This window comes from Hakea prostrata, chromosome 2, assembly GCF_041222555.1.
Source record: "Hakea prostrata isolate BN-2017 chromosome 2, UWA_Hpros_2, whole genome shotgun sequence".
NCBI classification, from domain to species: Eukaryota; Viridiplantae; Streptophyta; class Magnoliopsida; order Proteales; family Proteaceae; genus Hakea; species Hakea prostrata.
In genome coordinates this window covers 43,706,018-43,733,926 of record NC_142601.1, presented here as the reverse complement: position 1 = coordinate 43,733,926, position 27,909 = coordinate 43,706,018, and the positions used below count along the sequence as shown (strand labels likewise).

Below are 27,909 nucleotides of genomic sequence, written 5' to 3'. Positions count from 1 at the left end.
AGGTGTTCATGTATTTCTTTTGGTATTTTCTTTTTCAAAATCAAACACTAAGAAAACTAGAAGAAAAGGAAGTGGCTAAACCCTCTCTGCCCTAATATTGATTTGCATTTGAATCTATATTAGAGAACAATTATCAAGAATATTACTTTTCACTCATCAATTAAACCCATTCAGGTGAGTTGTGAGGACTTATCTTCTTAAAATCAAGATTTTATGCCTTCTCATCTATCAACCCAAACCACTGGAGGTGGATTTGTTGAAGTATGCTGCATTAAGGAAGGACTTACCCATGTAACCTTAAACTTATATTCAACATCATAAAGAGGTTATCCAGATGATCCTACATTCTCGTTGGCAAAACTGTGGCATCGATTTTTCTCTGTTTTTAATTTCTCTAATATCTATCTCTATGATGTTCAGGCTAATCAAAACTTGTTACCATGTCACACCACCTCAAACTACAAAACTTCAAGAAACCTGATCCAAAGGAGAAGCTCTTTTAGGAGCTCTTAAAGTAGAGACATGGCCATCAAAAATTTTGTTTTGAATACCTCAGTTCAAATTTTCTTTGAGCATTTTTCCAAATACAGTTTTGGTTACACAAAGTATATCGAAACACACTCGATTCTTTATCCCATCATGCACTACCAAAGGAACAACTCAACCATTAGGACATGCACCAAAGAAATAAGGTATGAAAAGCAGGTCAAACACGATGGAAAGATTTAACAAGATTTACATATCAATGCAATGCACTACATCTTCTGCCGAAGCTGAAGTAATTGAGTTACATCTTCTGGCAAAGCTGAAGTAGAATTTACAAACAAGAGAAGATTATAATGGAGATCTCTCTAAAAGTCCAGAAATGGTAAGCTCTCACCTAACCAAAGTCAAAACCCCAAATCAATATGCTTTACAAGAAGCATACTAATAATACTCCCAATAGTAAAGAGATCAGCCTATTGTCAGGTTGGCTTTACTGTACTAAATGGGCTTTGGCCCCACAACCCAAATTGTAACGAGATCAGCTACAGGCTACAGCTTTGGCCCCTCTCCTACCATCAACATACCAAAATATGTTGAAGCACGTCAATCTCTGAATTGGGTTCAAGAATTCAAGGCACAAACAGGATCGACCATACTGAATTTGAAAGATTTAGAAACTAAATAACAACATAAAGTTCACTAGCATGAAAACTAAAACCAATGTACAACTTAGCAATTGAACTCAAGCTGAACCATAAATACCCCTCCCTTCCCCAACCAACAGCCCCCTTCCCCCACCCCCAACCCAAAAAAATCCATGTTGGAGGTGAAGGTACAAGTCAAGAAAGAAAACACAAAAGCTGGACAACATTTACAAAATTTCTTTTCTGGGTATGTGACAGTTTCCACCCAAAAATGTTCCAAGTATGTCATTTATGTGACTGGGTCCATCATCTAACTCCAATTTTTCTCCATCATTTCTTTGCAAAAGACAGATAAGGGTCTTGTGCAATGGTTAGAACATCAGGCCTCTCAGCTTGGTTATACGTCAAACATCGACGTATAAAATCCTGCAAAAATCAGAAAGGATGAAACAGCATTATTTTATTTATAGCTAGATTATCCGGGAAATAACCCCTCTTTAGGTAAACCTAATGCATTGTTCCTCTTGGAAGGATCACAAAGTGGCTAAAAGCAGATCATGGAATCAGAGGCTTGTAACAATCATATGGAAACATCACTTTGTACTCAATTTCTAGATTTTATCGGAAAACTAGAGCATCCCAAAACACCAGAAGATGCTAACAAAAGATGGGCATTTAGTAAGTACAAAAAATAAAAGAGCTTACTTTTGCCTCGTTTGAGACTGCAGGCCGGGTTGGAAACTCCACTTTGCGGGCATTAATAATTGTATCCTCGCGAAGTATTCGCTCCTGGGTCTGGTCATGCCCAAAAGGGCGTTTACTAAAGAGCATTTGGTAGAACATTACACCAGCTGACCACACATCAACCTGTTGAACATTACATTTGCTGTTAATAAGGATCTCTTCCAAGCACATACACCAGGAAAGCTCATCAAAAATGCATACTAGAGTTGGTAACATGTATGGGACATTAAAACTTCAGTGCTACACCTTGCTTTCACATTTTTATTCACCCATCCACAATTAACTTGATTTACCAAATGAGGTGCGAAGATTGGTAGGATACAATAGAATGTAACTAGAGGAATACAATGTGTATAAAGGGAACCTCAACTCTCTTTTTCCCCAAAGGAACCATCGTCCCTCTGGGTAATTTACCGACCTGTCAGAAACTTCCGGTAACAGGAAGATATCCAAGCTACAAAATATCCAATGGCATCTGGTACAATTCTGAATATGAAACCCTCTAATCATTCGTATTTTGTTCGTACAATTCCTATATCTAACGATATTTTGTGGAACCAAAACAATATGTACAGTTACTAAAAACCATTCAGTAATGACTAAAATTTCCTTCCAGCACTATCACTCATTACAAGAGGACTAGAAGTCCTAAGAAAGCAACAAATGCAGGTTTGGAGGCAACATACCTTGGATGATATTAGTGGTGTCTTGGAGAGCTCAAAGCACTCAGGAGGCAAGTACCTGAGAGATGACAAAAAGCATATCTGTGAGTAGTGCCTTGACTAAACACAATAAAAGTGTTGTGTCAGAGGGAAAGATTAAAAATGCTTCATATCAAAGTATTAGACAAAACCAACCATTAAAATGTAGTAGTGAACAAAAAGATACATTCCTATAGTTAATTGACTGAAGATCCAGGATAGCCAAAGGATGAAAACAGGGTAGGTTTATTGTACTGAACTTTATGCAAGTCAAATCATAGCTCACCCAACCTTAAAGCACACAACCTAAATTTTCGATTACAAGGAAACCAGAGAAGCGCCCGTAGATTTATGCAAGCATAGGAAAGGCATTGCACTAAGGCTACCAAATACTAAACTTAGCCCTATGCTAGAAACAGAGTTTGAGATTTCAGTTGAAACTACCAAAATCTCACAAAAAAATTTGGTGTTGATAACAGTTTAAATGAAGCACCACGACTCATGAGGAATATCATGGTGTGCTTAAAATTTCTCCCTGCTTTCAGCAAAATTTTGGTCACTTTTTGCATTCAAAATCATTTCATACTGATATAATGCAGAACTAAGTATTCTTATTAAGCACATAAATGGTTTGCCTTGTAAGAAAAAGCATCCAAGTGGAAACCTGGAAGGTATAGAAAATTTGATGTTTGTCAAAAAGAAAAAAGAAAAAAAAGGCAAATGTTCAGTGGTTGACCTTCAACTTTTTATATGTTTGACCATGGAAGCAAATCTCGGTTGAAACTAGGAGAGAGTTAAGAATGTACTTTTAAAAATGCATGGTTTTGACCAGGTTTCAATGGTTTCAACCCTATAAACCTGTATATGTTTGACTGACCCCTAAAGCTTCAGGTTTAAAATAAAGATAAGAAAGTGGAACAGCATATCAGGGTGGTGTGTCCCCAATCACGAATTAGGGAGTAGGGACAATGATTTCTTGCTAGCTTAACTGAGGTTTCAGTACCAAATGAATCAAGTCAATCAACACAAGAGTCACTTCCTTGTTCTCTAATACAAATATTAAAGCAACAAGAATTTTCAATTGTTGAAAGAGATTAGAAAACATTCTCATATTAATTGCTCAAAACTGGAAAATATCACTATTAAATAAGGCTGGCCCGTCATGTCACAACACTGGTTCCAGTCATGCATAAGTGTGGAAAAATGGCATTTCCTCCCTCTAATTCTTATTTTTGTTCTGGAAAACCATCATAGCCATGCCCCAGCCTGGAGCCTTCTGCCTCATCTATTTGTTCCACATGGTTTCTTTATCTTGTCACATTTTGACCATCAGATAGATGTGATCCTAGTATGTTAACCTATTTCAACCCAGCATTTAAGAAAACAAACAATGCTCAAGATATTTCCAAGACAATGAGATTGTTTTCAATGTGTTAAAAACCAAAGGGAAGCACAACTTACCAATATGTTCCAGCTCCCTGGGAAGTAAGTTCCATGCCCTGAGATCCAACATCATCTTCCACTATCTTGCTTAGACCAAAATCAGTTACTTTAGCAACTCCAACCTCATCAAAAAGAACATTCCCTGGCTTCAAATCATAATGGATAATCTTCTGTGGCCTTTTGTTTAAGTAAACAAGACCTTGAAATATCTGAATCATAATGATCCTAGCTTCCCTCTCTGGCAACATAGGTGTTGCTTTAAGAACTGCATCAAGATCTTTACCTGAGCAAAAATAAATGAGAATAGTTTAGGTAGACCTGCCAGATTATAAGAAGTCATTATCACTTCAAGAAGTGATTGTTCAGGTATCACTGAGAATCTTACTAATTAATTGTTTTCTTAGACCACATAACTATGACAGAATACAACTACCATGAAACGAATCATACAAAGGTAGATTTATAGATGTACCACTACAATATTCCAAGACGGTGCAGAATGTGTTCTGATCAATCTCAAAGATATCCCAGAGTCGCACGATGTGATTATGCACCAGACTCTTATGAATGTTGTATTCTCGAATTGCATGTCGGATGTAACTTTGCTTCTTCTCCTCACTCCATTGTGGATTCAATCCATGCAGCTTGCATGCAACATATCTATACTCCACCAAGTCATATGCCTGCTTGAAAGTTCACACTTCAAATCACTGCAAAAGAGTATACTCTTACAAAAGCCTACATAGGCAAAAAAAACATAGGCCATTTTATAGGAGGACGAGGGCTCAACAGAAGGATTTTTGTCCCACTTGTTCGGTGAATACATCCACTTCCAGAATGCAAAACAAAATTCTTAATGAAACAGTCCTTAAATAGAGACGAAGCAGAAGCAGAATAGTACCTTGTAAACCTCACTGAAACCTCCCTTCCCAAGAAGGTTTAAGAGGGCATATCGATGATTCAGAATCTGAAAATTATTGAAACGGGAACCATCCTCATCTCTTATACGCTTCATTTCACGTATAAGCCTTCCCTTCTCAAGTTCATAGCGATCCCTTTCACGTAATGAAGTTTCTTCCTCCTATATGGAATTATGGAATATAAATAGCCAAACATAATATGGTTAGAAATGACAAACTGAGCAAACCACTTTCTTCAAAATCAAACTCGAGGGTATCTGAGAAAAAGGAAATTGGAAATTAAATATAACAAAGTATATCTTACACGCTTGATGCTAGCTAGACGGGATTTACAAATCTCATCCTGAACGAGATAATCTTCTTCTGACATCCCTGTTTCAGCATCACCGCCCTCACCCTTGTCTTCAAGGCAGAACATAATATTTAAGTCATTCAAAAGCTTTCATTACTGTGCCAGTCTAATGAAAAGTAAACAGTTGTCCAAAGGAAAAACATGTAACAAAAAGAATCATATCTTTTCTGCTCAAACTATAGAAGTAATCCCACAATATAATTAAGAATGAATACTGATGGAATTTGAAGGATAAAAGGATCTTCACCTGATTGCCGTTTCTTCAATGACTTCCGATGCCGTTCAATAGCCTCCTTAGTTTCCAATAAATGTCTCTAAGAAATAAAATGACATACGCATTCAAAATAATATCAAGAAAATAAAGAAATACACAAAAATTGAAGAAGAAGATTACAAGAAGGCCTTGGCCCAAATAAACTTGAATTTATATAATGCAAACAAATTCATAAGATCTAGTAACACCATCAGGAGAAGTCGGACCTTCTTTTCATCAGATAGCCATAAGCATCTCAAGCAGGACACCAGTTAAAGTGGTAAGGACTGCTCCAGTTCTTGGAGTTCGTGTGGTTACTAGAAGACTTGAATCAGAGTCTGGCCTACCCTCAAACAAGCCTCCGTAAATCCCAAATGGATCATCAGTCCATCCTCAACCGGTATCTAAGAACTCTAATTGGATTGAAGACCGTCATATTACCATCATGTCCCAAGAGTAAGATGACTTAGCCCCATTAAACCCTTAAGTCAGAGAACTAGAAATAGGGGCAGAAATGAGTGAATTTGCAGACTAAAGAGAAGTTTCAAATGGAGGGGATGGGAGGATGGATGTTTCAACCAATTAAAGGAGCAGCAACCTTATATGAGTAGCTTGTGAGTGGAATAAACCCAACTTGACCGTCTCCGCAGCAGCAGCAACTTGGGAACAGTAACAGGAGATTTTTATAAAGAGAAGAAACAAAGGACAGATGAATTTAGCTTCTCAGTAAGACTCCTTCAGCCCTAGGATCAGTAGGAAGACAACAAGGTTCCCTATATCCTAGGTGTTTAGCTCTCACAGCAAGGCCCAACCGCTTCTTACACTTATCCAAGAGACAAAAGAATACACTAAAAACAGAGCTTCATTCATCAATTCAATATAATCTGTGGGGGCCAAAAATAGCCTAACTATTTATAAAGCCCTCTTGCTTGATCAACAAGTTACATGTGAATACAGAAACTACATCTTAAAATAGAAACTAGACTTTACTGATATATTTAGCTAATATTTTCAGCAAGAACAAAATAGAAAATTGTCGGGAATTAGAAACTAAGAGAAGCAGAAACTACTAGCTTTATTATTCAGCTACATGCATGAATACTAAAATAGTAGCTAACTAAATAATATCCTCAGCCTTTGAAAAGGTCTTGACATGCGTTCTTGGGATCCAAAAGATCTTGGTATTATTAACACAAAGAAAAAACATCTCTGACATTGTTCAAGTAAGCAGTGTTTTGGCATTTTTTTGTTTCTCCTAGAAAACTAGCTTAACTGATATGACCTGGTCCAGTTGGCCATATTAAAGCTGATTCGGTTCTGCCCAGGTTCTACATTAAGTTTGATTTCTTATTGTGGTATACTATTGTCACTTCAGAGGTTAAGATAAAAAGTATAAATCTCTGAAGTACATGCAGTGGCATAACACACACCATTAGCATTGAGATTAATGAAGGAAGCAATAAGAAAATGATAAATTACAGATAAAATAAACAGCAAGCTTAGACAATAGATTTCACCATTATAAAGCAGAGAATTAGCGACTGAAAAAGGACATACAAGATGTGCATTGAGATCTTTCAACACTTGCCCTTCCTCCCACATCTCAGATATGACAGTTCCAGCTCTGCATAGCAACAAAGTAGCAAGCCAACAGAAATTAACAATCTCATGAAGTTAAAAGGACTAGACATAAATGTCAAGGAATAACATTCAGCATTAGCTTCATGACCCTTTGTTTTCTCCACTTACAAATGTCAGCAAACATGGGAGAGTGCCATAGGAAACATACTAGAAATGAGTGGGGAAAAAAAGACTTCCTACGTAGTGCACTCTCTTTTAAAATATTTTGTAGCATACCAATCTGAACAATGTTTCCTTTATTACAAGAATCTCAACTGAATGAAACCCAGAATATATGTAGTAAATTCACCAACATTGCCTACGCCTTTAGCTATTGGTCTACATATTCTTCTCTGTTAAATGTCATGATACATAACAATTTGGAAAGAACAAGTGGCAACAAGTTTAAAGAAGCAACTAATAAAAGATAACACTTACAAAAAGCATAATTATATTAAATCACTTGCTCTGAAGGACACACAACAAAAATATAGGGGGCAAAAAACAAGAAACAAGATTTCACTCAACTTTTGTGGGTGAAACATAAATTGAAAGGTAACCTATAACCTAGGAGTTGTGTTCTTCATCGATCCTTACATTAATAATAACCTTCTTTTTTCATTTGGGGTGATACAAACCAGAGAAGAATGTATTAGCATCATTGCCAGGTCATCACCTAGGCCCTACGTAGGCATCCAAGCTCTTTCTTACGTCAGCACAACAACACACGGTGTTGACAATTATGAGTTCATTTTTATTTATGTTTGCTACATCGTCTTTTGATTAATATGCATACATTGTATCCTGAGCTTTGTTCATCGTATGTTGGCTTTCTCATATTAGGTCATTACTAGCATGACTATATGATGTTGAACTGACATAAATCCTATATTGCATACAACATAAATATATAAAGTGAGAGGAATGGGTGTTCTAAGTTCAACAGTATACCACTAGCTTATCATGCTATGCGTCTCTCTCTTTCATCCATCCTTTGAAATCAGTCACCTGCGAGTGCTTGCTTACAGTGTACAACAAGCATACCGAACCTTTCCCTAATATAGCTTATCATTGCATAATGTGTATTACATAAAGTCGTCATAGTTGAAGGAATTAGTATCAGGGATGCCTATTCTGCCATCACCAGTACTCTGTATTGATACAAGACTGGAAAAAAAAAGTTTACATTTTTTAAGGAAAACATTCAAAAGTTAAACATGTTAACAAATACTGAGAGTAAATAGAACTTAGTAAAGCAAAGATAATATGGAGAAGAAGAAAAGAAGAAGGGAGAGGCTCCAACAGAGGCACAGCCCACCAGCTGCATTTGGGCCCAGCAGCAATCTCACTGCGAGTTCTCAGGCGCAGCATGAGAAGGTGCCTGTGGTGCTAGGTACCGATGCCCACAGGGGAAAGTCATCTTCAGCCGATTCAAACTGTGCCACAGGAATCACCAGCATGTACATATAGCCATCGCAGTGGTAGCTGCAGGCGTGGACTTCCTGAGGATAGTTCCTAGATGGATGTGGCCAACTTGGCAAGCTCCATGGGGTCCACGAACTTGGATGAGTCTAGAGGATCTGAATATTAAATATTTACAATGGTATGGAGAGTGTTGAATCTGAAAATCAGGCTTGTTATGGCTATGGATATGATCCATATGAATATGGGGGAGCATCATCAGCACATGGCGGATATTTTTTTTTTTTTTTTGGGTGAGGCGCGGGGGCTCATCTACTTATTCTACTGATGATGGCAGCAGTATGCAGTCTGCATATGGGTATGGATCGTATGATGAGGGAGAGGCAGCACTGGCAGCCTATGCATCACTGGCGGTGATGAAAATATCCAGCCCCTGACTGAAACCCTGCAGTGGGCCCCAAGGCCACTCCAAAGTTGTGCACCTAGGGCAGCCGAACCCTCCAAGAGGGGTAATTTGATCCATCCCAGCCCTAATTAGTTTCTGGTTTTAATTTTCAGAGAGTCCTGGTTGGTTCTAGTTTGAGTTAAAGATAAGTTCTGAGTCCTTGGGAGTCTTCTTTAAAGATAGACTCTTGTCAGTCTTTATTTACAAGAAGAGTTCCTTTAGTATTTGAGTCTTAGGGGGAATCTATTTTCAAGGAGATTTCATTAGATGTATAAGTATTTTTTGGACGGTTGAGATTTTTTGTGAGGTTTACCAAAAAAAAAGAGATTATTTGTGAGAGATCCTAATCTATAAAGGAAACCCACTTACCTTTGGAGTCTTTTAGTAGGCTAAAAATAAGCCTACTCTTTCTTTGTATGCTCTTAAGTTTGATTATTCAAACAAGAATATTTGAGTTGGGGACTGTGGTTCCTATTTGAGGGGGGGCCAAGGCGGATTTAAAGTAAGCTTCTTCTTCATAGATCAGCGATACACTCTGTCTAGCACTCCTCTTCCAGAAATTCCAGCAAGTTCCAAGAAAGTAAACAAACCCCAGCCCCTTTCTTCTCTCTCCCCCTCCATCATAGGTCATCCCCCTACCTTTCCACTCCCAACACAGCATCCCCAGCCCCTTTCCCCCACCTTCCCCAACCCCTCAAGACCCTCCCCTCCGCTCCCCTGTTCTGTGAAGCATTCCCAGCCCCTTTCTTTGCTGCCGCGCGTTGTCAGCAGCAGGCCCCCACAATACCCCTAACCCCCTACAACTCCCTCTAGCCCTTCCCCTACCCCTCCCCTGCCCTACAACACCTCCTCGCCCCTTCTAACCCTCTCGGCCTCTCTTTCTCTGTCCCCTCTTCCCTGCAGCAAGATAGAAACAGAAAAACGGGAAAAGAAAAGAAGAAGAAAGAAACGAAAAGAAACAAAGAAGAGGGAAGAAATACCAACATCCTTGAAGTTCAAAGAACCCACCTCATACCTGACAAGCAAGCTTCTACACCCCCTTCTTTTCCCAACTACAGATCCTTTTCCTTTACCAGATAATTTTGGGTATCTCAAAACCCTAAATTTATCCAAATCTATCCCATCCTTCTGATAGTTAAACACCTTACCCTACCCATACCAAATGCACTAGAGGCCGGAAAGAAATTGCTAGCCACAAGATAGGGATAGGTAAGAGAACCAAGAAGAGGGCAAAATAAACCTCAAAGAAGCATCAAACAGTAATCACAACACTTGTAAAGCTAAACAGAGCCAGTAAATGCATCACGATTGGCAGGAAATGCATCGGTGGGGCTAGAGTGCACCGTCAGTGGCTGCTGAGGCCCAAGAAGATGTGACAGCAAGCATGCAAGGCATTAAAAAGGCCATAGGAACTATCAGTAATGGCAAGTGGTGGTCAGAGGGCAGTGGCAAATGAAGACCGAAGTGATCAGCCAAAAAGGATGCCCTCAAGGTGGGAAAATTGGACCACTTGAGTGGTGGAAATGGTAAAGACAGGAGACCTAAAATAAATTCCTAAAGGGAACATGATCTAAAACCAAGTTGATAGAGAGAGGAAAAGAGAGAATGATTGGCAATGCCACAATTTTCACAATTACAGAGCGATTACACAATCACAAGATCAACACATTAAAAATTCGACCACACAACACATTAAACATGGGTGAATCTAGACACTCCAATCTACATAGTTACATTACACCCTTAATCAAGATATCAAAATCAATCTTCACTACATACAGAAAAAAACCCCTTGGTAAATATATAATAAAATAAAAAATAAAAATATTAAAATATTAAAAAAAAGTTTACAACTTCAGCAAGTGAAATTGATAAAGGGAACCGTAGAATTAACCCAAAAAACTGAATGTTTAGGTATTTTGAGTTCAATGAGGCCTATCTATAATAGGCCCAAGACTGATATAAGTATGGAATCCAATAACTAAACCTTGATAGACATTAAAGATGTAATGCACGTCTAGGGTACCTTGTCTCCTAACCACCCATCCAGTACCTTGTTAGTTGCCTTGAGTCCTCGACAACAAATCCAAACACAAAAATATTCTACATCTCTCATTCTTCAAAAATTAAATCAATACCTGATTACACCCACATTTCCAAGCCTCAAAGATTCCTGGCGTACTTTTGATCGTGCTTCTTGTCTCTCAGCTTTTGAAACAGATATCAGCAGATCAGATATTAATTTTATTCTCTGCATCAGAGTCAAAACCAAGTCGAATGACCATAAGAAATAATTTAACCACAGAAACGGAGAATGTCATGCTAAGGATGACAAAAGTATAATGCAAAGAAAACTAGAAAGAAAGGGGCATATAGCTATTAAAAAAAAAATTTCATAATGCTTGGAAAAGGAGAGTAATTGGTGCACAATGAAGCAAGACCAATTATCGGTTGATTATGATACCAGAACATGCAAAAGCCTTTGTTACCACTGATGGCTGGGGTGACAAGTGTTTCACAAGCTTGGACGAGTTCTTATTCTCAATTCTAGCCTAACGTTATAAATGGCACAAGGGTAACATGTTTCACTCCAATTTGGGAGGCCCCAGCTTCAAGAGCTTAGCTTCTGGACAATCCACCCATTCAATATACTAAGGAATCCAATCAGGATTTGCAGAATTGTCACTCTTGTGGGTTTCCAGAGAAGCTTATCTTGATCAACCATAAAGTGGACAATTCCCCTTGAGATCAACTAATAGTATCAGCCTATAAAAGAGCATATCACTAAGAGAAATCTCTTAAGTACAGAAAGAATAGCACCTTTGGCTTCATTTGTTGTTCATGATCTTTATAATCCTTCACTTCCTGTAGACACAATAAAGATGCAAATAAGAAATTATACAGTAGATTTATAACCATTATTCTGACACTACATGACTTATACCTTCTCCAATTGGCGGCAAAGCTGTTGATGAGCAGATGTTTCCCGAAGAGATTTTTGGAGATCCTCTTCCAATGATGCAACCCTTGCACGTAAAGACACGAGCTCCTCCTGATTACAGGTTATTAAAGAAAAAGGGAGAAAAATCATGAGAACAAACAAAAGTTTGATGTCCCTTTCAGCAATTGGTCATGACAACATTTGCCTTCAAAAACTGAAAAGATCAATACAAATTGGAGAAACAGAACAATCAGCTCTACTAAATTCATTTTGGAAGAAATAGAAGCATAAAATGAAAGATGATACCCCCAAATTTGTGTCAACATCCTTCCCCAGCTGCTCTTTGGCCCCATTCTCCTGCCATAAGAGTGAATAAGAAAAGGCTTACAGCCTGTATGGAATAACAAGAAGTTGCAAAGAATACCCTTAACAATTTAGAGCCCAATATTTTAACAAGTTAATGTTCACATCAAACTATATCAGATACTCATGATTTCGTCAAGGTTTGTTCACATCAGCTTCTCTGACATTTTCAGCAAACTCAGGAATTGTGAAGATGAATCAAATAACTAACCAATATACAAAGATATGCCATCACTTAGGCTTGAGCTAAAGCTTGACAGGTTAACCAATAATTTATAGGGAAATTGACAAATACCTTCCCCCTTTGTACATAGAATGACCCAAAACCCCTGGCTCTCTTTCTCTTGTCTTAAAAAAGAGAGAGGGGGGGGTATAGAAGATGATGTTTCCCACCGAATTAAATTAGGATGGTGAAATGGAGAAGTAATCAAGAGTGCTTGAGACAAATGCATGCCTGTCTTTAGGGCAAAGTCTATAGGAAATAATAAGATCAACTATGGCATATGGGGTGGAGTGTTGGGCAGTTAAGAAGAGTAACATAAATAAGATGAGTACAGCAGAGATGAAGATGTTGAGGATGATGTGAGGCAAGACCAGGACTGCTAGAATATGGAATGACTGTCTTGTGAATTGAGAGTCACACCAATACAAGACAAGCTCCATGAGAATTGCTTAAGGTGCCATGGTCATGTTGAACGAAGACCTATGGATGCACCGATAAGAAAGAACAGATTCAGTTGGGCAGATCTAAGAGAGGTAGGGGCAGGCCTAAAATGACTATTTTAGAGGTATAAGAAAGGATATGCATGAAGTAGGACTCCATCCTAGTATTACCGCAGGTAGAGTTGTTTGGACTTTGGAGGAAAAGGATCCATATGGCAACCCATTGTACTGGGGAGGGAGGATGTTCCTGGGATGCAACTGACCATTGATTTGACTCTTTATGTTACATCCTTCCTTGTTAGCTTCTCTTCTTAGCTTTTCATATTTCTATTACTATCCCAACCTCCCTCAGATCCATCAACCAACCCATTTTGTTGTGATAAGGTTATGTAGTTGTTTTTTTATTTGGGAGGTTAGTTGTGGACAATATTTTGGTTTCAATTTTGTTAGTTTCTCCTTTAAATAATTAAATCAGTGTCCTAGTTAGAGAAGTTAGTCCTATTTTAAAGAGTTTTTTTATTTCTTTATATGACGAAATTCCCCATTGTTGGAGGCAGATTAAAAATATGAATTGAGTTTGTGTTGTGAAGAACCTACGAGGCTGATTTGGGCATGTGTGTGCACTTCTCTGCCTCCCTTTTTCTGTAGTGCGCTCTTCCCTTCCCTGCAGATCTGATTTCTTGCAGGCTTCCCTTTCACCTGACAGGCCCTCCATGAAGTGGTTTCAAAGCTGAAGCTCCTATATCTCATGGTGTGAATCTCTCACCCTAATCTTCTCCCTCCCTTTTGTTACTGTTGAGACCATTTGCAGTTTAAGAAAAATATTCAAAACTTTTTTCTGATTCTAGCTACCGACCCTACCTCTTGACTCACTCATCAAATCCCAAACCCACTGCCCCCTCTTTTTCCCTTCATTCCCTGTCATATAACCAGTTCACCAGGGGGAAAAGAAGAAAAGAGAAATCCATCGCATTTCCTTCTGAAAAATCAGCCAAGCCACCCTTTCAATTCCAATTTTTTATCTTCCAAATCATTTACATTAAATTTACCCCCAAAAAAATTTTACTACAGCAGAAACTCCATCAGATCCATCCTTTCCACAGAAATCCAACTCCCAGCCCCACTACCATTGTAATGAAAAAGGAAAGACGGGAAGTGTAGAAGGCATCGAACCGGGAAGAAAAAATGGCAGAAGAAAAGGTGGAGAAGAGAAGGATCAAAATGAAAAATATCAAATTATACCTGTAGTTCCTCTCCCATCGGATTCCTCGCCAGTTCAGTCTGTCAATTACAAAACTCCACTGTCCCAATGGAAACGACCTCCAAAGTGGCAAAATTCCTGCCAAAGACGGAGTCCGTAGTAGCCTCCAGCCTCCAGTGGGTGACAGTTTTCTATCTCCCACGACTTCCCACCTTTCTCTCTCCTTCTAAACTTTTACCCCTTAAACTGCTCCTGGCTTTCTTAATTATTCACGTTGTCATGCTTCTTTCAATTTTTTCTAAGTTTGCCGATCCAAAATGTACTACTAAACACCCTCTTTTTCCGTTTCTAGATGAATTCCAATATTACGATTCTATCATCCTCCATAGAGTTCCTTTTATTTACAGTTCTGCCATTATTATTATATACCCACTAGATCATGGAATTAATTTATACAATTTACTCCTATCAACTAGTGATGCAATCTATAGGGGTTAAGGAAAACTTTCAGATTTGGCAACATGTCTTCAGGAGCTTGCCAATATTAACAACTGCAATGATAAGTTGCCAAGCATGATCTAATTGTCTGAAGGCAGATCAGATAAATGAGATTGATGATCAAACTGTATAATACACGGTTTGGTCAAAGTTGAGACTAAAGAATCCATTGACAGTTCGGTCTTGATTGTGAACCCCACATTTAGATTCCCAGTGAACAGGCAGTGTTTTGCTAGCAACCATCAGAAGACCGTGACAGTTGACCATAAGACACACTGGATCATCATCCCATCAAAATTGATATTTGTGGATGCAAATGAAATCCTATTGCTACTCTCATTCTACAAACTCATGAGCAAGTTTCTTTTTTTTTTTTTTTTTTTTTTTTTTTTTTTTCTTTTTTTTTAAAGCAGCAGAAGACTGATACAGGCACACCACCTTAGCAGATCTAAACCCAATTGGGTTTCCAGATAAGATATGGACGAACCACACCCAATTTGAGTCATGGGTCTAGTAGAAATTTAGGAACTTATGTTTTTTGGGGAAATATTATCTTCGTTTAGTTTATTCTATTTACTTTAGAAGTCAGCTGCACAGGATATTAGGTTTCTAATTTTGTTAGTTTCCTTTATTGAATTAGTGAACCATTTTAGGAGTCTTTCAGTTTCTTTAAATATAATGTAATTCCCATTGATAGAGGTAGATTATAAATACAAATTGAGTTTGTGTTTGTGAAGAGCCTGCACAGCTCATTGGTCCACATATGTGCACTCTTCTACCAACCACTCCAACTTCTTACAAGCTTCCATCCTTGTGCATTTTCGGGATGCTTGGGGCTTCCGTTTTCTGTTCTTTGCTGCCTAGTCAACCAATTTATTGGTTCCTCATGTTCTTTTCATCTTCTTCTACCATAGACACACATTTTCCTTTCAGGCTTGCAGAAAATAATTTTCTGGATAGAATCATTTAAACATTTTTTGGGCTTATCACAGCATCCAGGGATGCATTTGAAGTGCAACATACAGGAGCTCAAGCATGGGATAAAAACAGCATAGGGGAACCATGCAAGCTGAGCAAACCAAACTTTTGTGCAATCATTGATTCATTGGTTCATAGATTAGACCAAACTCTACAATAAAATCTCACCATCACTTGTAAAATTCCGGACCTCCCCAACAGATAGAGCTATCAATGTCTACCTAGCATCCATTTATAAAGCTTTTTTTGGCACATTACAGAATGATGTAGAAGGATAATGCATAACTGCTCACCTTATGTGATAAGTTCTCAAGCTGGCCATTTGATGGTGATATTATGGAAGGAGGAACTTGTTTCCGCACTTGATCATTAGCCCTTGAACCACGTCCCCTGCTTGAAACAGATCGTCCCCTGCCACGACCTTGCTTTTTCCTACTTCCTTCATCCAGATTAGCTTTTATTTCCATGGTTTCTATGGTCTTTATCTTTCCTTCAGCCACAACCTGGTTTATTTTCGACCCCAAAATAAACACATTAAAAGATCAAAACTGGACAACTTGCACAAGCACCGATAACACAAAGCATGCTCCTGAAAGAAGAAAGTATAATCAAGCACAGGCACCAATAACACAAAGCATGCTCCTGAAAAATAGAAGTTATAATCAAGCATCAATGCATTCAAAGCTTAGATAAGCAGGTCATAAGAACCATCAGTTTACTTCTTCTTTTTTCCTGATATGATTCTCTACCTATTGTGCTCCAGTTGTCGCTATTTATAGTATATTGAGAAATGTAAGATTACCTACTTCAACTGAGTTTTGACAAGAGCAGTAGTCGTAGTCTCAGTAGTTAGTTTTAGCAAACACTGCACCATACAGCTTACCAGGAGTTATTCCCTTGGCTCACTAATGTTCTCAACTTGGAAGAATTTTTCCTGCATGGATACCACCAATGTCTACCTATTTGTGCAAGGATGGAAGATTGGAGGCTAATATGTGAAGATTTTTCTTCATCAAAAGGTGACCAAGTAGAAATCCTTGCTATTTCAAGCCTCCATTAGCAAAAGAATTCAAATATGTAACTCATGAATTTCAGAATGATCAGGAGAGTATGGTAGAAATCCCAAGGTGATTTTGCTCGGTATTGCACTTCAAATATTTCTACTTTTGTGTTAATCAAATTCCTTGGTAAATTCTTAGATTACTCATTGCTCATCACCATGAGGATAGAGTACATCAAAGATATTCATACAACGTGTTAATTTCATAATTGAACTGGATTTTTACTTTTCCAACCAGTAGAAAGCTCCTCTTTAATATATCCTGCCTAAAAACTTCTCTAACATGTATTTACAAACAATAACATACAGCACATGATACTTAACCTAATTTTGGATCATTGTACCCACCAAGCTCAAATCATCAACACAATTGGTAACATTGGCCTTTTCTTTCTTCCATCAATTCTATAATATTTATTTTGAAATTGACAACGTAAAGTGTGGGAAAATATTGCAGAAAGCAATCAATCAATATCAGTTAGGGCAAAGTCAATCTCGGCCATAGCACTCAAGAGGGTTTCCTAAAACCCCAAAGTGACTCAAAAATGGTCAATTCTTTGCCCAACTTCCCCCCCCCCCAAAAAAGAAACAACCAAAAAAAAAAATGCAGGTAACTTTACAAGTTTAGATAAGTACGGACATTGCCCTATACTTGCATTTCACCCTCCTAGACCTCGCTAATGTTGGACCCTTGTGCACTGGGTGGCTGTTTCATGCCCTTTGTCCGCATGACCACCAACAGCAACAACAACTTGACTTATCCCACATCTACATGGATCCTATCATAAAATTGACCAAATGAGAAGGAAAGTAAACAAATGGAAAACCTAACGGAAGAAGATGGCCCAAGAAACCAGGAAAAGCTGAGGTACATGGTGCCAACTACATGGATCCTTGGGCTCCAATACGACCTGCCTGAAGTTATACTTGGCACAAGACCCAAGCTATGCATGTAATTCTTCAAGACTCAGCTCTGGTCACTTTAGGCTTAGCCATAGATCAATAGCAGAAATGAGGATGTTAAGATGCAAGAATGGTAAAACTAAGAAGAATCAGGCAAGAAATGATCATATTAGATGGTATGGGAGTAGCTCTAATAAATGATAAATTACAAGAAAGTGGACTGAGATGGCATGGCCACATCCAATGAAAGCCCTTATGGTTTGTTAGGTTGCAAGGGGAATTTAATGGAAAGGGACAGGAAATTTTGACACTTAAATAGAAACTTTTGTAATCATTTGTATTTATTATTCTATATGATTACATGACTAACTCCAAAATCATTCCATACCTGGACATCCAATTTCACTTTACTTCCTATTCATTTACCTTTGATTTTAACAAGTAAATAATGATTACATGTAAAATATGTCATTATTAAATATGGTATGAAATTTTTGTAGCTTATGTAATCACATGGGGTTTCTTTTTTTGTTTAAAAAGTGTTCACTCTTCCCTTTACTTCCCATTGCAACCAAAGAACCCTTAAACGCCCCTGCATAGAGAAGTGATTTAATCCAAATTGAAGGAATTAGAATAACTACGGTTAGACCTAAGACAAACCTAATAGAAGCAATGAGAAAGGATATGTGCAACTTAGGCCTTGTATCTAGTATGGCCTCAAATAGAGTAGATTGGAAGGTGGGATCCATGTAGCCGACCCCATTTAGTTGGGACAAGGCTTCTTGTTGTTGTTGTAGAGATCTCTAGCTCCTTCAATCAGGGATCATGTAACTACTCTTTGCTGGGGCATCCCTAAGCATGTACTGAACATGACCACATCACATCAAATGATTCTCTTAGAGCCTATCAACTATTGGGGCAACTTATCCTTACTAGTTTTTCCACACATCCATCTCAGCATCTTGATCTCTACTAATTATAGTTTATCAATAACACTCTTCTCAGCTGCCCCAATAGTATACCCATACAACACAGCTGGTAAGATGAAAGCCCTATCTAACTTTCCTAAAGCTTTAATGGAACATGCCGGTCACAATCACAAAGTACTCTAGTTGCACCTCTCCATTTCATCCATCCTACCTTTTTTCTTTTGGGATGAATTCATCCATCCTACTTTATTTCAGAGTGAAAGAATATACATCATCTTCTTTGCTTATGATAAACCCCAAATATATAAATGGTCAATTGAAGGCATCTCTCTCATCATTTTCCACCCAATAATTATCTGACATAGTATAACTAGAGTTACACATCATACACTCCATCTTTCATCTACTAATCTTATAGCCTCTTGTTCCTAAGGTGAATCCACATTTCTAACTAGGCGATAATTTATGCTTATGCTATATCCAACAAAACAATCATCAACAAAAAACATACACCGCACCTCATCTTGGATTTTCTTGGTTAACTCATCCATATAAAGTCCAAACAGAAACGGGGCTCTCAGGCCGAGACATCTGGCAGAATGCTTGGCCTCCTGCACTGGAAGCAACACCCGAAGGATGAGCTACTAGCGGTTAGTTTCTAGTCTGTAGGCACGTAGATCAGCTGGAAGGAGGCAAGCAAATGCGATCTACCCGCTTTCCTTTTGGATAGCTACCCTCGACCGCGTTTGGGTCTTTTTAGACAAAACTTTGAATGAAGGCAAAAAGATTTTGATTTATAATAGCATTGAGGCTTTTCTTGAGATGGATGCGGCCAACGGCGGGCCGGAACTTTTGAATTCCACCGTTCATTTATTCTCCTAGAAAGACAAAGTCATTCAATATTAGAGTTATGGTTCATTTTTTGCATTTTAGCTAAAAGATTGAAGAAAATAGATTCACCCCCCGTAGCAAATAGGATCTCCCAAAGGATGCATAGCGTAAGAGCCCACACACATTGCATCGATATGGCCGACTTAGCCTCACCCCAGTCCATGGTGGGAGATCTCACTCTCGGCGAGATCTCGCCACTCCAAAATAGAGAGATCTCGACTGAGATGGCGAGATCTCGGTCGAGATCTACCAAAATTTTGGCGTAATCTCGGTGACCCATCTCGGTGGGTTTTAGGGCCCCAGTTGGGCTGAAATTTGATATTTAGTCTACTTAAGGCCTTTTGAACACATTGGTGGCCTTAGAATTGTGAGAAGATAACCCTAACTACGTCTTCTAAGTCAACCCTGTGTGTAAAACCGAAATGTAGAGATATCAAGTAATTCACGTTATCAAGTATAAAGTATTAAATACATTACACATCAAACTATCAAAGAACTTAAATGGCTTCAAAATTTTACAACCATAAGAAGTTTTAGACTTTTAGTAAGTCATAAATAATAATCCATAAGTTCACAATCACAATCACAAGAGTATGTGAGTAATAAGATTACAAGACAGCAAGAGTATCACTCAGCATTCTGCATGAACTGATTCTGAACGGTGGCCACATATGACTCCCAAGTCAACTCATCACTATAGTATGTCACATATAGGTTCAAATGTCACATTAAATTGGTTTCCATGAAAGTTAGATCAAAGCTTGTGGATCAACATATATTTACACTAAACTCACACACCCATTGTAGAATATTCTATTTGAAAAAATTCAAATTTGGGAGAAAATCTTACCTTAGTTGTAGATCTAGTTGAAATAGGCTTGAATGATGATAATTTGATGTTGTAGATGTCTTAAAGATGTTTAGAAGTTGAATCCCCAACAAATTCCGACAAAAAATCAAGTTTCTGACAAATTTTGATGGTTGCAGCGAGAGAGAGGCGAGATCTCGACGAGATATGGCGAGATCTCGACGAGATATGGTGAGATCTTGGCGAGATCTCGGCGAGATATGGCAAGATCTCGGTGAGATCTCGGCGAGATATGGCGAGATCTTGGCGAGGTCTCGGCGAGATATGGCAAGATCTTGGCGAGATCTCGGCGAGATATGGCGAGATGTGGCGAGATCTCCCATCTCGCAGATCTCGCCTCTCCTCTCGTCTCGCTATGTCAAAATAGCGAGATATCTCGCGAGATCTCCCAGTCCCACCATGCCCCAGTCATAGTGGAATTTCTCATTCAGAAATTGGCAAAGGCTAAGGGCTTGACCTTAGTGTAACCATTGTTCAAGTTTCAACCGAGATGGGGCCGAAATTGTGGTTAACTCAAAGCCAGTGGTTAGTTTTAAAAGACCAGGGTTTAGACAAGTTTCAACAATATTTTGAAAACCTTAGTAGTTTCAACCAAAAAATTCCAAGTTACGACCAATTTCAATGATTTAAACAAGTTTCGACTAGTTTAGACCAATTTCGACCAGCACATCAATAATCGAGATTTACCTCAAAAATCCCTGGTTTTGACACAGTTTCAATTCATCTCAGCCATATCTCGATTGCTGGTTGGTTGAAGCGAACATCGAAACTAAGGACCCGTTTGATAACCCGCTGAAAAACAGTTTCCGGTGTTTCTTGCTTCGAGAAGCAACAAATTGCCTAAAAATCGTTTTGTTTCGCATGATTTTTGCAACATAAATTGAAATATATGAAACTTTTTGCTTTGAGAAACGCTTACGATGCAACAACTATTTGTTGTTGCATCTATTTCTCGAAGCAAAATTTGGGCGCAGGTTTGGTTTAAGTGAAACAGTTTTAGGAGGAGTTTCCATGGAATCTGGCACTCTAAACATAACATCCTTGCTAGAATCCCCTGAACACTCTGATAGAGCTCTTCCATCGATGGCAGGAGGACAAGAGTTGGAGTTGAAGGAGGAAGATGAAAGTTGGAGTCCAAGGAGGAGGACAAGAGTTAGAGTTGGAAAAGGAGGGTGAGAGTTGGAGCTGGAGTCAATTAGAGTTGCAGTCGTACAAGAGATCCATCAACCAATCCCTCCACGCTCTAGTATAAGAGATCTGGACTTTTGAACTTCATACTTTCATGGAACAGGTGCTGTTAGGTTAGCACTTTCACGGAACAGGTGCTGTTAGGTTAGCTAGCTGATTTTGAGGACCAGTTACTGCATCTGCTGGCAATTTTTTTTAGGGTTACTTGGGTTTTGACATTTACTCCTCGAGAGATCTGCAACTCAAGAATTGATCTCGTTTCACCAGGAACAAGTACACAATCGTCATCTCTATTGCTAATGTTAATTCTGGATTTCTACTAGCCAAATCTAATTATTCTTCAACACAAACTTGCTAAAACCAGTGATCTGTGGTCACCTGCATAATCTCTGAGATTTTTTTTCCTGGTGGTTAAGAGCATTCCATCTGTTTGGGTATCCACTTGTCCTCCATAAACGATAGAATGAACTAACCAGGTAGCCAAACAGAGACAGAGAGAGAGTGCATGGCAGAGCCGCAGCAGAGGATTTATACTCTCCCTGAATTGCCCAGCAAAAAATTCTCGTTCTCTTACCCAATTGAGGTCAGGAAGCTTAGCGAACAAAACCTATTATTTTCCTTCTAACTAGAAACCCCATCAGCTTAGATTTGTGTTTCTAATCAGAGCCACTGATTCAACACAGACCCCTTCCTCTGCTGCCACCGCCGGCAAGACCATTGTCCTGAACGACAAGTTCCCCCTTGCTAAGGTCTCTCTCTGTCTAGCTACTAATTGTCTTTGTTAAATAAATTTTGTGATTTGCTAATTCTTGTATTGGCCAGGAATTACCTTAAATTGGCAAACTTATAGTTGAGTTAATAGAAAATCCTAGAATAGTGATACAGGAGAACACTGCCACAATTAAGCATAGAATGTTAAAGAAACTTTAGGAGAAATTGTTGGCTATATAATTGAAGGTAATGTCAGATAAGGTGTCACTTGATTAGGAAGGACCTTCAGTAAATGAGTTAAAAATAAAATTCCAAACAAGGAATGATGCTTCAGATGCTCAGACAGGAAATATTGTTAGGATGAAGCTTCATTTTCTTTATAAGTCCAATGTAGAGAAGCCACAATTTCTTCAGAAATCTTAAACCAAAGTATAGCAGTTGATAAATGTGATAAGCACATATCCACCAAAATACATGATGAAGGATCAACTGCTGTAAAACCTTTTAGTGGCTAAAGAAACACTGTTACAAGTTAAAACGGGGGTTGTATAACAGACTAACAGAGAAAAGAAAAAGGTTTCCTCATGTGCCTTGCTGGATAATGTCTCTAATCTCTATTGTTTATAATGTTTTTTAGATGTACCTGTCTAAAGATTTCCTTATCAGAATTAGAGGATCCAAGAGTCTGAATTGTGCATGCAAGTATTACCAAAACTTTCAAGATGCACTATTAATACTATCATTGTTTCTCTTAACAGAATCTGCTGGTCATAAATGTTGTACCAAGTCAATGTTGGATTTCAACCACAATGCATCAGATACAATTATCAACTCAAGATTCTACTTAAGCAGTTCTTAGAAAAATAAAATAGAAATTCTCAAATTCTCATCAAATATTATGGCAGATTTGGTCCCCTTCAAACTTATTCCTCCATACACATGTTGACATACGGCTTTTTCCTTTATTCTTTTTTTTTTTTTCTTGTTTCTTTTTTCTTTTTTTTTTTTTTTTTTTTTTTTGGGGGGGGGGGGGGGTGTGGTAATAGGCGCTTTTTATATTGAGGATGGGGCTATTACATAATATAAGGAGGGGCTTCGCCCCTGGCCCAAGGGGATTCAAACTCTAATCTCGGAATTACAACTTGTTTATTCTTCTTAGCTTCTCATTGTAATTTGTCCCTTATGTTTCCTAAAATTAAATTTTCTTAGTTGTTTTGCCCCCCCCCCCCTTATTAAATTCAAGCTTAACTAATCTATTTCCGTCAAATCTATAGATAGCTTTATGTTGCTCATAATCCATATTGTGTAATCTAAGGTTTTGCATAATGGCTACGACCTCAAGGCCCAATGTTGACCCTATTCTTTGGAATGAGCGAGAGTTGGAATTGTTTATTAATCATATGATTGAAAATGTACATAGTGGTCAAAAGACCCAGTCTACATTTTTCAAGGCTGGTTGGAGTGCCATTAAAAAGGGAATGGAAGATGCTTTCAACCATTAGTTTACAAAAGACCAACTCCGTAACAAGCTATACAAACTAGGCAAGCAATATGAAGCATTTAGGAAATTACTGGAGACTACCGAATTTGGTTGGGACTCAAGTACTAGGATTGCCATTGCTGATGATGATGATGTTTGGGATCGAGCTACTATGGTAAAAGTTGGACTTCCTATGCACATGATGATACAATTTTTACACTTGATTTGGGAGGTATATAGTTTAATATATTTACGTTGTAATATTGGCAGGCATTTCCAGTTTAGGCAAAGTATCGACAGGATTCAATAACCTTCTCCAAGTATGACTCATCTTTATGCTACTACGATTATTGTAGCTTTGAATATCAAAGCAATAATAAAAGCATCCAAAATTAATGGCAAAATAATTAACAGAATGTGGTCTACTGAGTTAAGATAAAACCACAATAAAAAAAGATCGCAAGAGGGTTTAAATCCACGCAAGGCAAGTGCAAAGAAATTGTACTAGTTAAGACACTAGGAAATCTCCACCAAAAACTACTGCTGGTTTCATCTGTTTTTTGGTTGGACTTTTGATGGTGAACGGATCCTGGGAGAAAGGGAAAGCGAAGCTTTAGGGCAGAAAGAGAGAGAGAGGTAACAAAAAGGAGAAAATGAAGTAATTCCTGGGAAAATATTGGATGAACAAGAATGACAGGTTGGATATGGGTTTCTCTGAGACAAGAATAATCAGAGAAAGATAGGGTACACTGACGTGGGTTTGCATGAGAGGGAACCACAGGTTGGCTTTCAGTATCTGCTGTGAATTCAGAAGCTAGGGGATCCAATTATAACAAAAACCAACAAGCTACAGTTGAAAACACCTTCCACAGAAGAATATCATTTTTTTTTTCTCGAGTTACCTCAACAAAACAGCTTCCATATATCTGAAGATCCAATTCACAACCTCAAAAACTCATTGAAGTCAAGCATTTCTCAATGTGGATTAGAATAACACAACCCAATAAATGTTTATAAAAATGATGTTTCCTATACATGTAACAGTGATTGCTTTCCAGCAGGCAATATTTATCTATATCATCATTCTTTGTTTCCCATGTTTGCAAGGGGAATAAATACCCGCAGCGTCCAGAAGCATGATACTTGTGTGTCACTATCAGAGGTTGTAGAGTGTGACCATGGCAAAAGAAAATGTCGAATAGATTTTTTTCTTTTAGGATGGATGAATGATTATATTCACATTGGCACCAAAAAAGAAAAACAAAGAGGTACCTCAAATTTGAGAAGACCAAAAGAATAAATAGGAATTCCTTTGTTAATAAATGGGGCAGAAATAAAATAGGTCGGAACAGCAGTATTCCATTCTGAAGTGAGTTCATACAAAATATGAAGTTTCTCCCCTCTTTAAAAGCTTTCTTTTATGTACCTGTTTCTGGTTAATTAATTTTGGTTTCTTATTGATCAGCTACTTCTTGTGCTTTTTGCAATTTTAGCGTAGTCTAGAACATCAGATTTAGCAGGACATCTATACCACCATTTGCACTGAAGTATGAGTCTTTACTGGTTTATAAGTAATGACAAAATTTTCAGAACCGCGGTAGAAACTGCTGAGATTTAAATGAGGAGAAAGTAAGCTTTATAATGGTACAGAATTACCTTTTCTTCTATTTTCTGCAAGTTCTATGGGGGAGAAAAAACCAACACGGAAACTATAAGAACATTGCAGAGCTCATAAAATGTCAATTTGTTGTATGTACAAGAGACCAGAACAACCCCATAGAGTTCCAAATAACAAAAAATTACCAAATTATACCTCAGACTGTTGAAAAGCAGTTGTTAGGTCATCTTCCTCCAACTTCTGCCGCTTTTGGGTGTTGGGTTGTATAAGAAACTCACCACCATTCTGCATTTGGAGCAAACTAGCATTAATGGGGAGGGAGAGACTTTATTGAACGTAATAAAAGATAGAGCTTAATGGATGAAAAAACAAAACAAAAGCCCAAAAAATCCTTGATCTAGGCTCATGAAAAGTAAAAAAGTAGAATACAATCTCTTCTAAAGTCTTATGCTCCTAATAGATCTACATCCACAGATCTGTTGAAATCAAACAATTCATAGATTTCCAATAAATAGCAAATCAATGACCAACCATAGATGAAGCCTATCATCCAAATTTCTATGCTGTCAGTAAAAATCAACCAATTGATGATAGGGAGATACCATAAAGTGATACTATGCTCAATAATAAATAAAGGAAAAATAGAGGATTATGCCACACAAAGGATTAAGTGGAATGGGTGAAGTGGAGAGATGTGTCTCCAGTGTTGTCTGGTCAACAAATTCCTTTGAAACTTAAAAGGAATTTTATAAGACTGTTACACAGCCAGCAATAACAAATGTAGCTAAATAATGAGCAATGAAAAGAACATGACAAGAAACCAAGTAAAACTGATATGGCAATGTTGAGATGGATGAGTGATAAACAATAAAAGAAAATAAAGAACAAAATAATCGGGACAAATTTAGGAGTAGCTCCAATAAATAACAGTTTGAGAGAATGTCATTTGAAATGCTCGGTAAGGGAGATCAATATGATAGAGTAAAGGAGCTAAATATTGGGCAATGAAGAGAACATGACAAGAAACCTAGTAAAACTGAAATGGCAATGTTGATCTGGATGAGTCATTAACAAGAAAAGAAAATAAAGAACAAAATAATCAGGACAAATTTAGGAGTAGCTCCGATAAATAACAGTCATTTGAAATGCTCGGTGAGGGAGATCAATATGATCAAGAGTAAACGACCTAAACGTGGAGGGGATAAGCATATTACACCCATAGGCGAAGTAGTTAGGAAAAACATGCATAGCTTAGCACTTAGGCTGATGAGAACAATCTGTGAACTTACTTCACGGTTAAGTGTGCAATGTAGCAATTCAAAGTAAAATAAGATGTAAAATGCATAAATTATCGCCAGAACAATAGCAGAAGCAAGAAGTTTATTTTCACACTGTAATATTCACAAGGAACAATAAATTTGCACTGTCATATAGATTAGGGAGACATATAGCAACAATAATAATCAAACTTCCTTTTAACCCTTTAATCAACAAAAAAAAAAAAGACCTTTTCAAACGAAATGAAGGACAAAACTCACATCATCGTCAGAATCACTTGAAGTCGAAGGCTCAGGCATATCCTCCACAGCTCCAAATCTTGCCGATGAAACGGAAGGCCAGGTTGCCTGTGCGGGGGTAGTCGAGGAAGCCTTCCCTGCCATCCTAGCTTCAAGCTTCGCGAGTTTTGTTGGCAGAGATGGGTCGGACTGATTTGAAGAATTTGAGGAAAAATGAATAAGCATGTCGTCCGACATGATGAATACAACCAAATTCAACGACGAACTCCAGGAACCCCAACTCAGATAATCCAAACTGCACAAACTCACGCAATTAAATCCTCAAAAATTCCCCCTTTTCTCCCAGAGAGAGACCCATTCCGAACATGAGTTCTACGAATCAAAACTAATATGGACAGTGAACCAGCCTCAACCAATAAAACAGATGAAGCGGAATATAGATAAATCTCTCCGGTTAACAGTATCTATGGAAGAATATGTGATCATTGACAACCAAGTTGTCCACAAGGCGCTAATGGTATGGTGCAAAGCTGCCAAAACCAGCTCTCTAGAAAGCAGGGAGACAATGTGAATATAATTGAAGTGAGAATTAGGGTTTGCAGATACAGAAGGGTTTACTTCTCTGATATGAGGAAGGAAGGTTGAACCCTTGATGGGAGGGAAAGACCTTTCAAAGCTGATACTCAAACTGAGAATTAGAAGAAGACCAAACTTTTCTTCATTCTCTCTCTTGTCCTTTAGGAAGTAGAAAAGCTCTAAAGAGTTTTTGCTGATGGGCTTTTCCTGGAGATGGGACAAAGAAAGAAGTAAAATAACTTTGAGGAGAAAACTCTAAGAAGAATAACAAAGTACATCAATTTTTTTTTTTTTTTTTATCTTTTTGTGAAAAATAAGTACATCAATGAGGTATAGCACATTGGTTCATGTATTTTTGTTTAGGGCAATGAAGTTATTTTATTTCAGAATTGCCTTCTTAAAATTTATTTTCTCTGTGACTTGTCAACTGAAAAGTTTTAGGTTTTTAGTTGAACTTGTACTTGTACTTGTATAATAGATAAATTAGGGTTTCA

At 38.0% G+C, this 27,909-nt stretch overlaps 1 protein-coding gene across 2 annotated transcripts; it reads right to left on the bottom strand.

Annotated features, from left to right (window-relative positions):
* Positions 1–226: 226 nt before the first annotated feature.
* TSL (Protein kinase superfamily protein) lies at positions 227–27,627 on the bottom strand. 2 transcript variants are annotated; one of them, XM_089144664.1, is made up of 16 exons: positions 26,861–27,627; positions 25,518–25,607; positions 15,968–16,177; positions 12,278–12,328; positions 11,975–12,082; positions 11,851–11,895; positions 11,169–11,281; positions 7,101–7,167; positions 5,538–5,604; positions 5,243–5,340; positions 4,920–5,099; positions 4,491–4,701; positions 4,037–4,301; positions 2,561–2,615; positions 1,836–1,997; positions 228–1,556 (listed from the first exon to the last, which is right to left on the bottom strand). In XM_089144664.1, the coding sequence occupies exons 1-16, from the start codon at positions 27,074–27,076 to the stop codon at positions 1,461–1,463; spliced, it is 2,034 nt and encodes a 677-aa protein (XP_089000790.1). In that variant the 5' UTR covers positions 27,077–27,627; the 3' UTR covers positions 228–1,460. The 2 variants fall into 2 exon arrangements, with proteins under 2 accessions (XP_089000791.1, XP_089000790.1); XM_089144665.1 differs by lacking the exon at positions 12,278–12,328 and having other exon boundaries at positions 227–1,556.
* Positions 27,628–27,909: the final 282 nt, after the last annotated feature.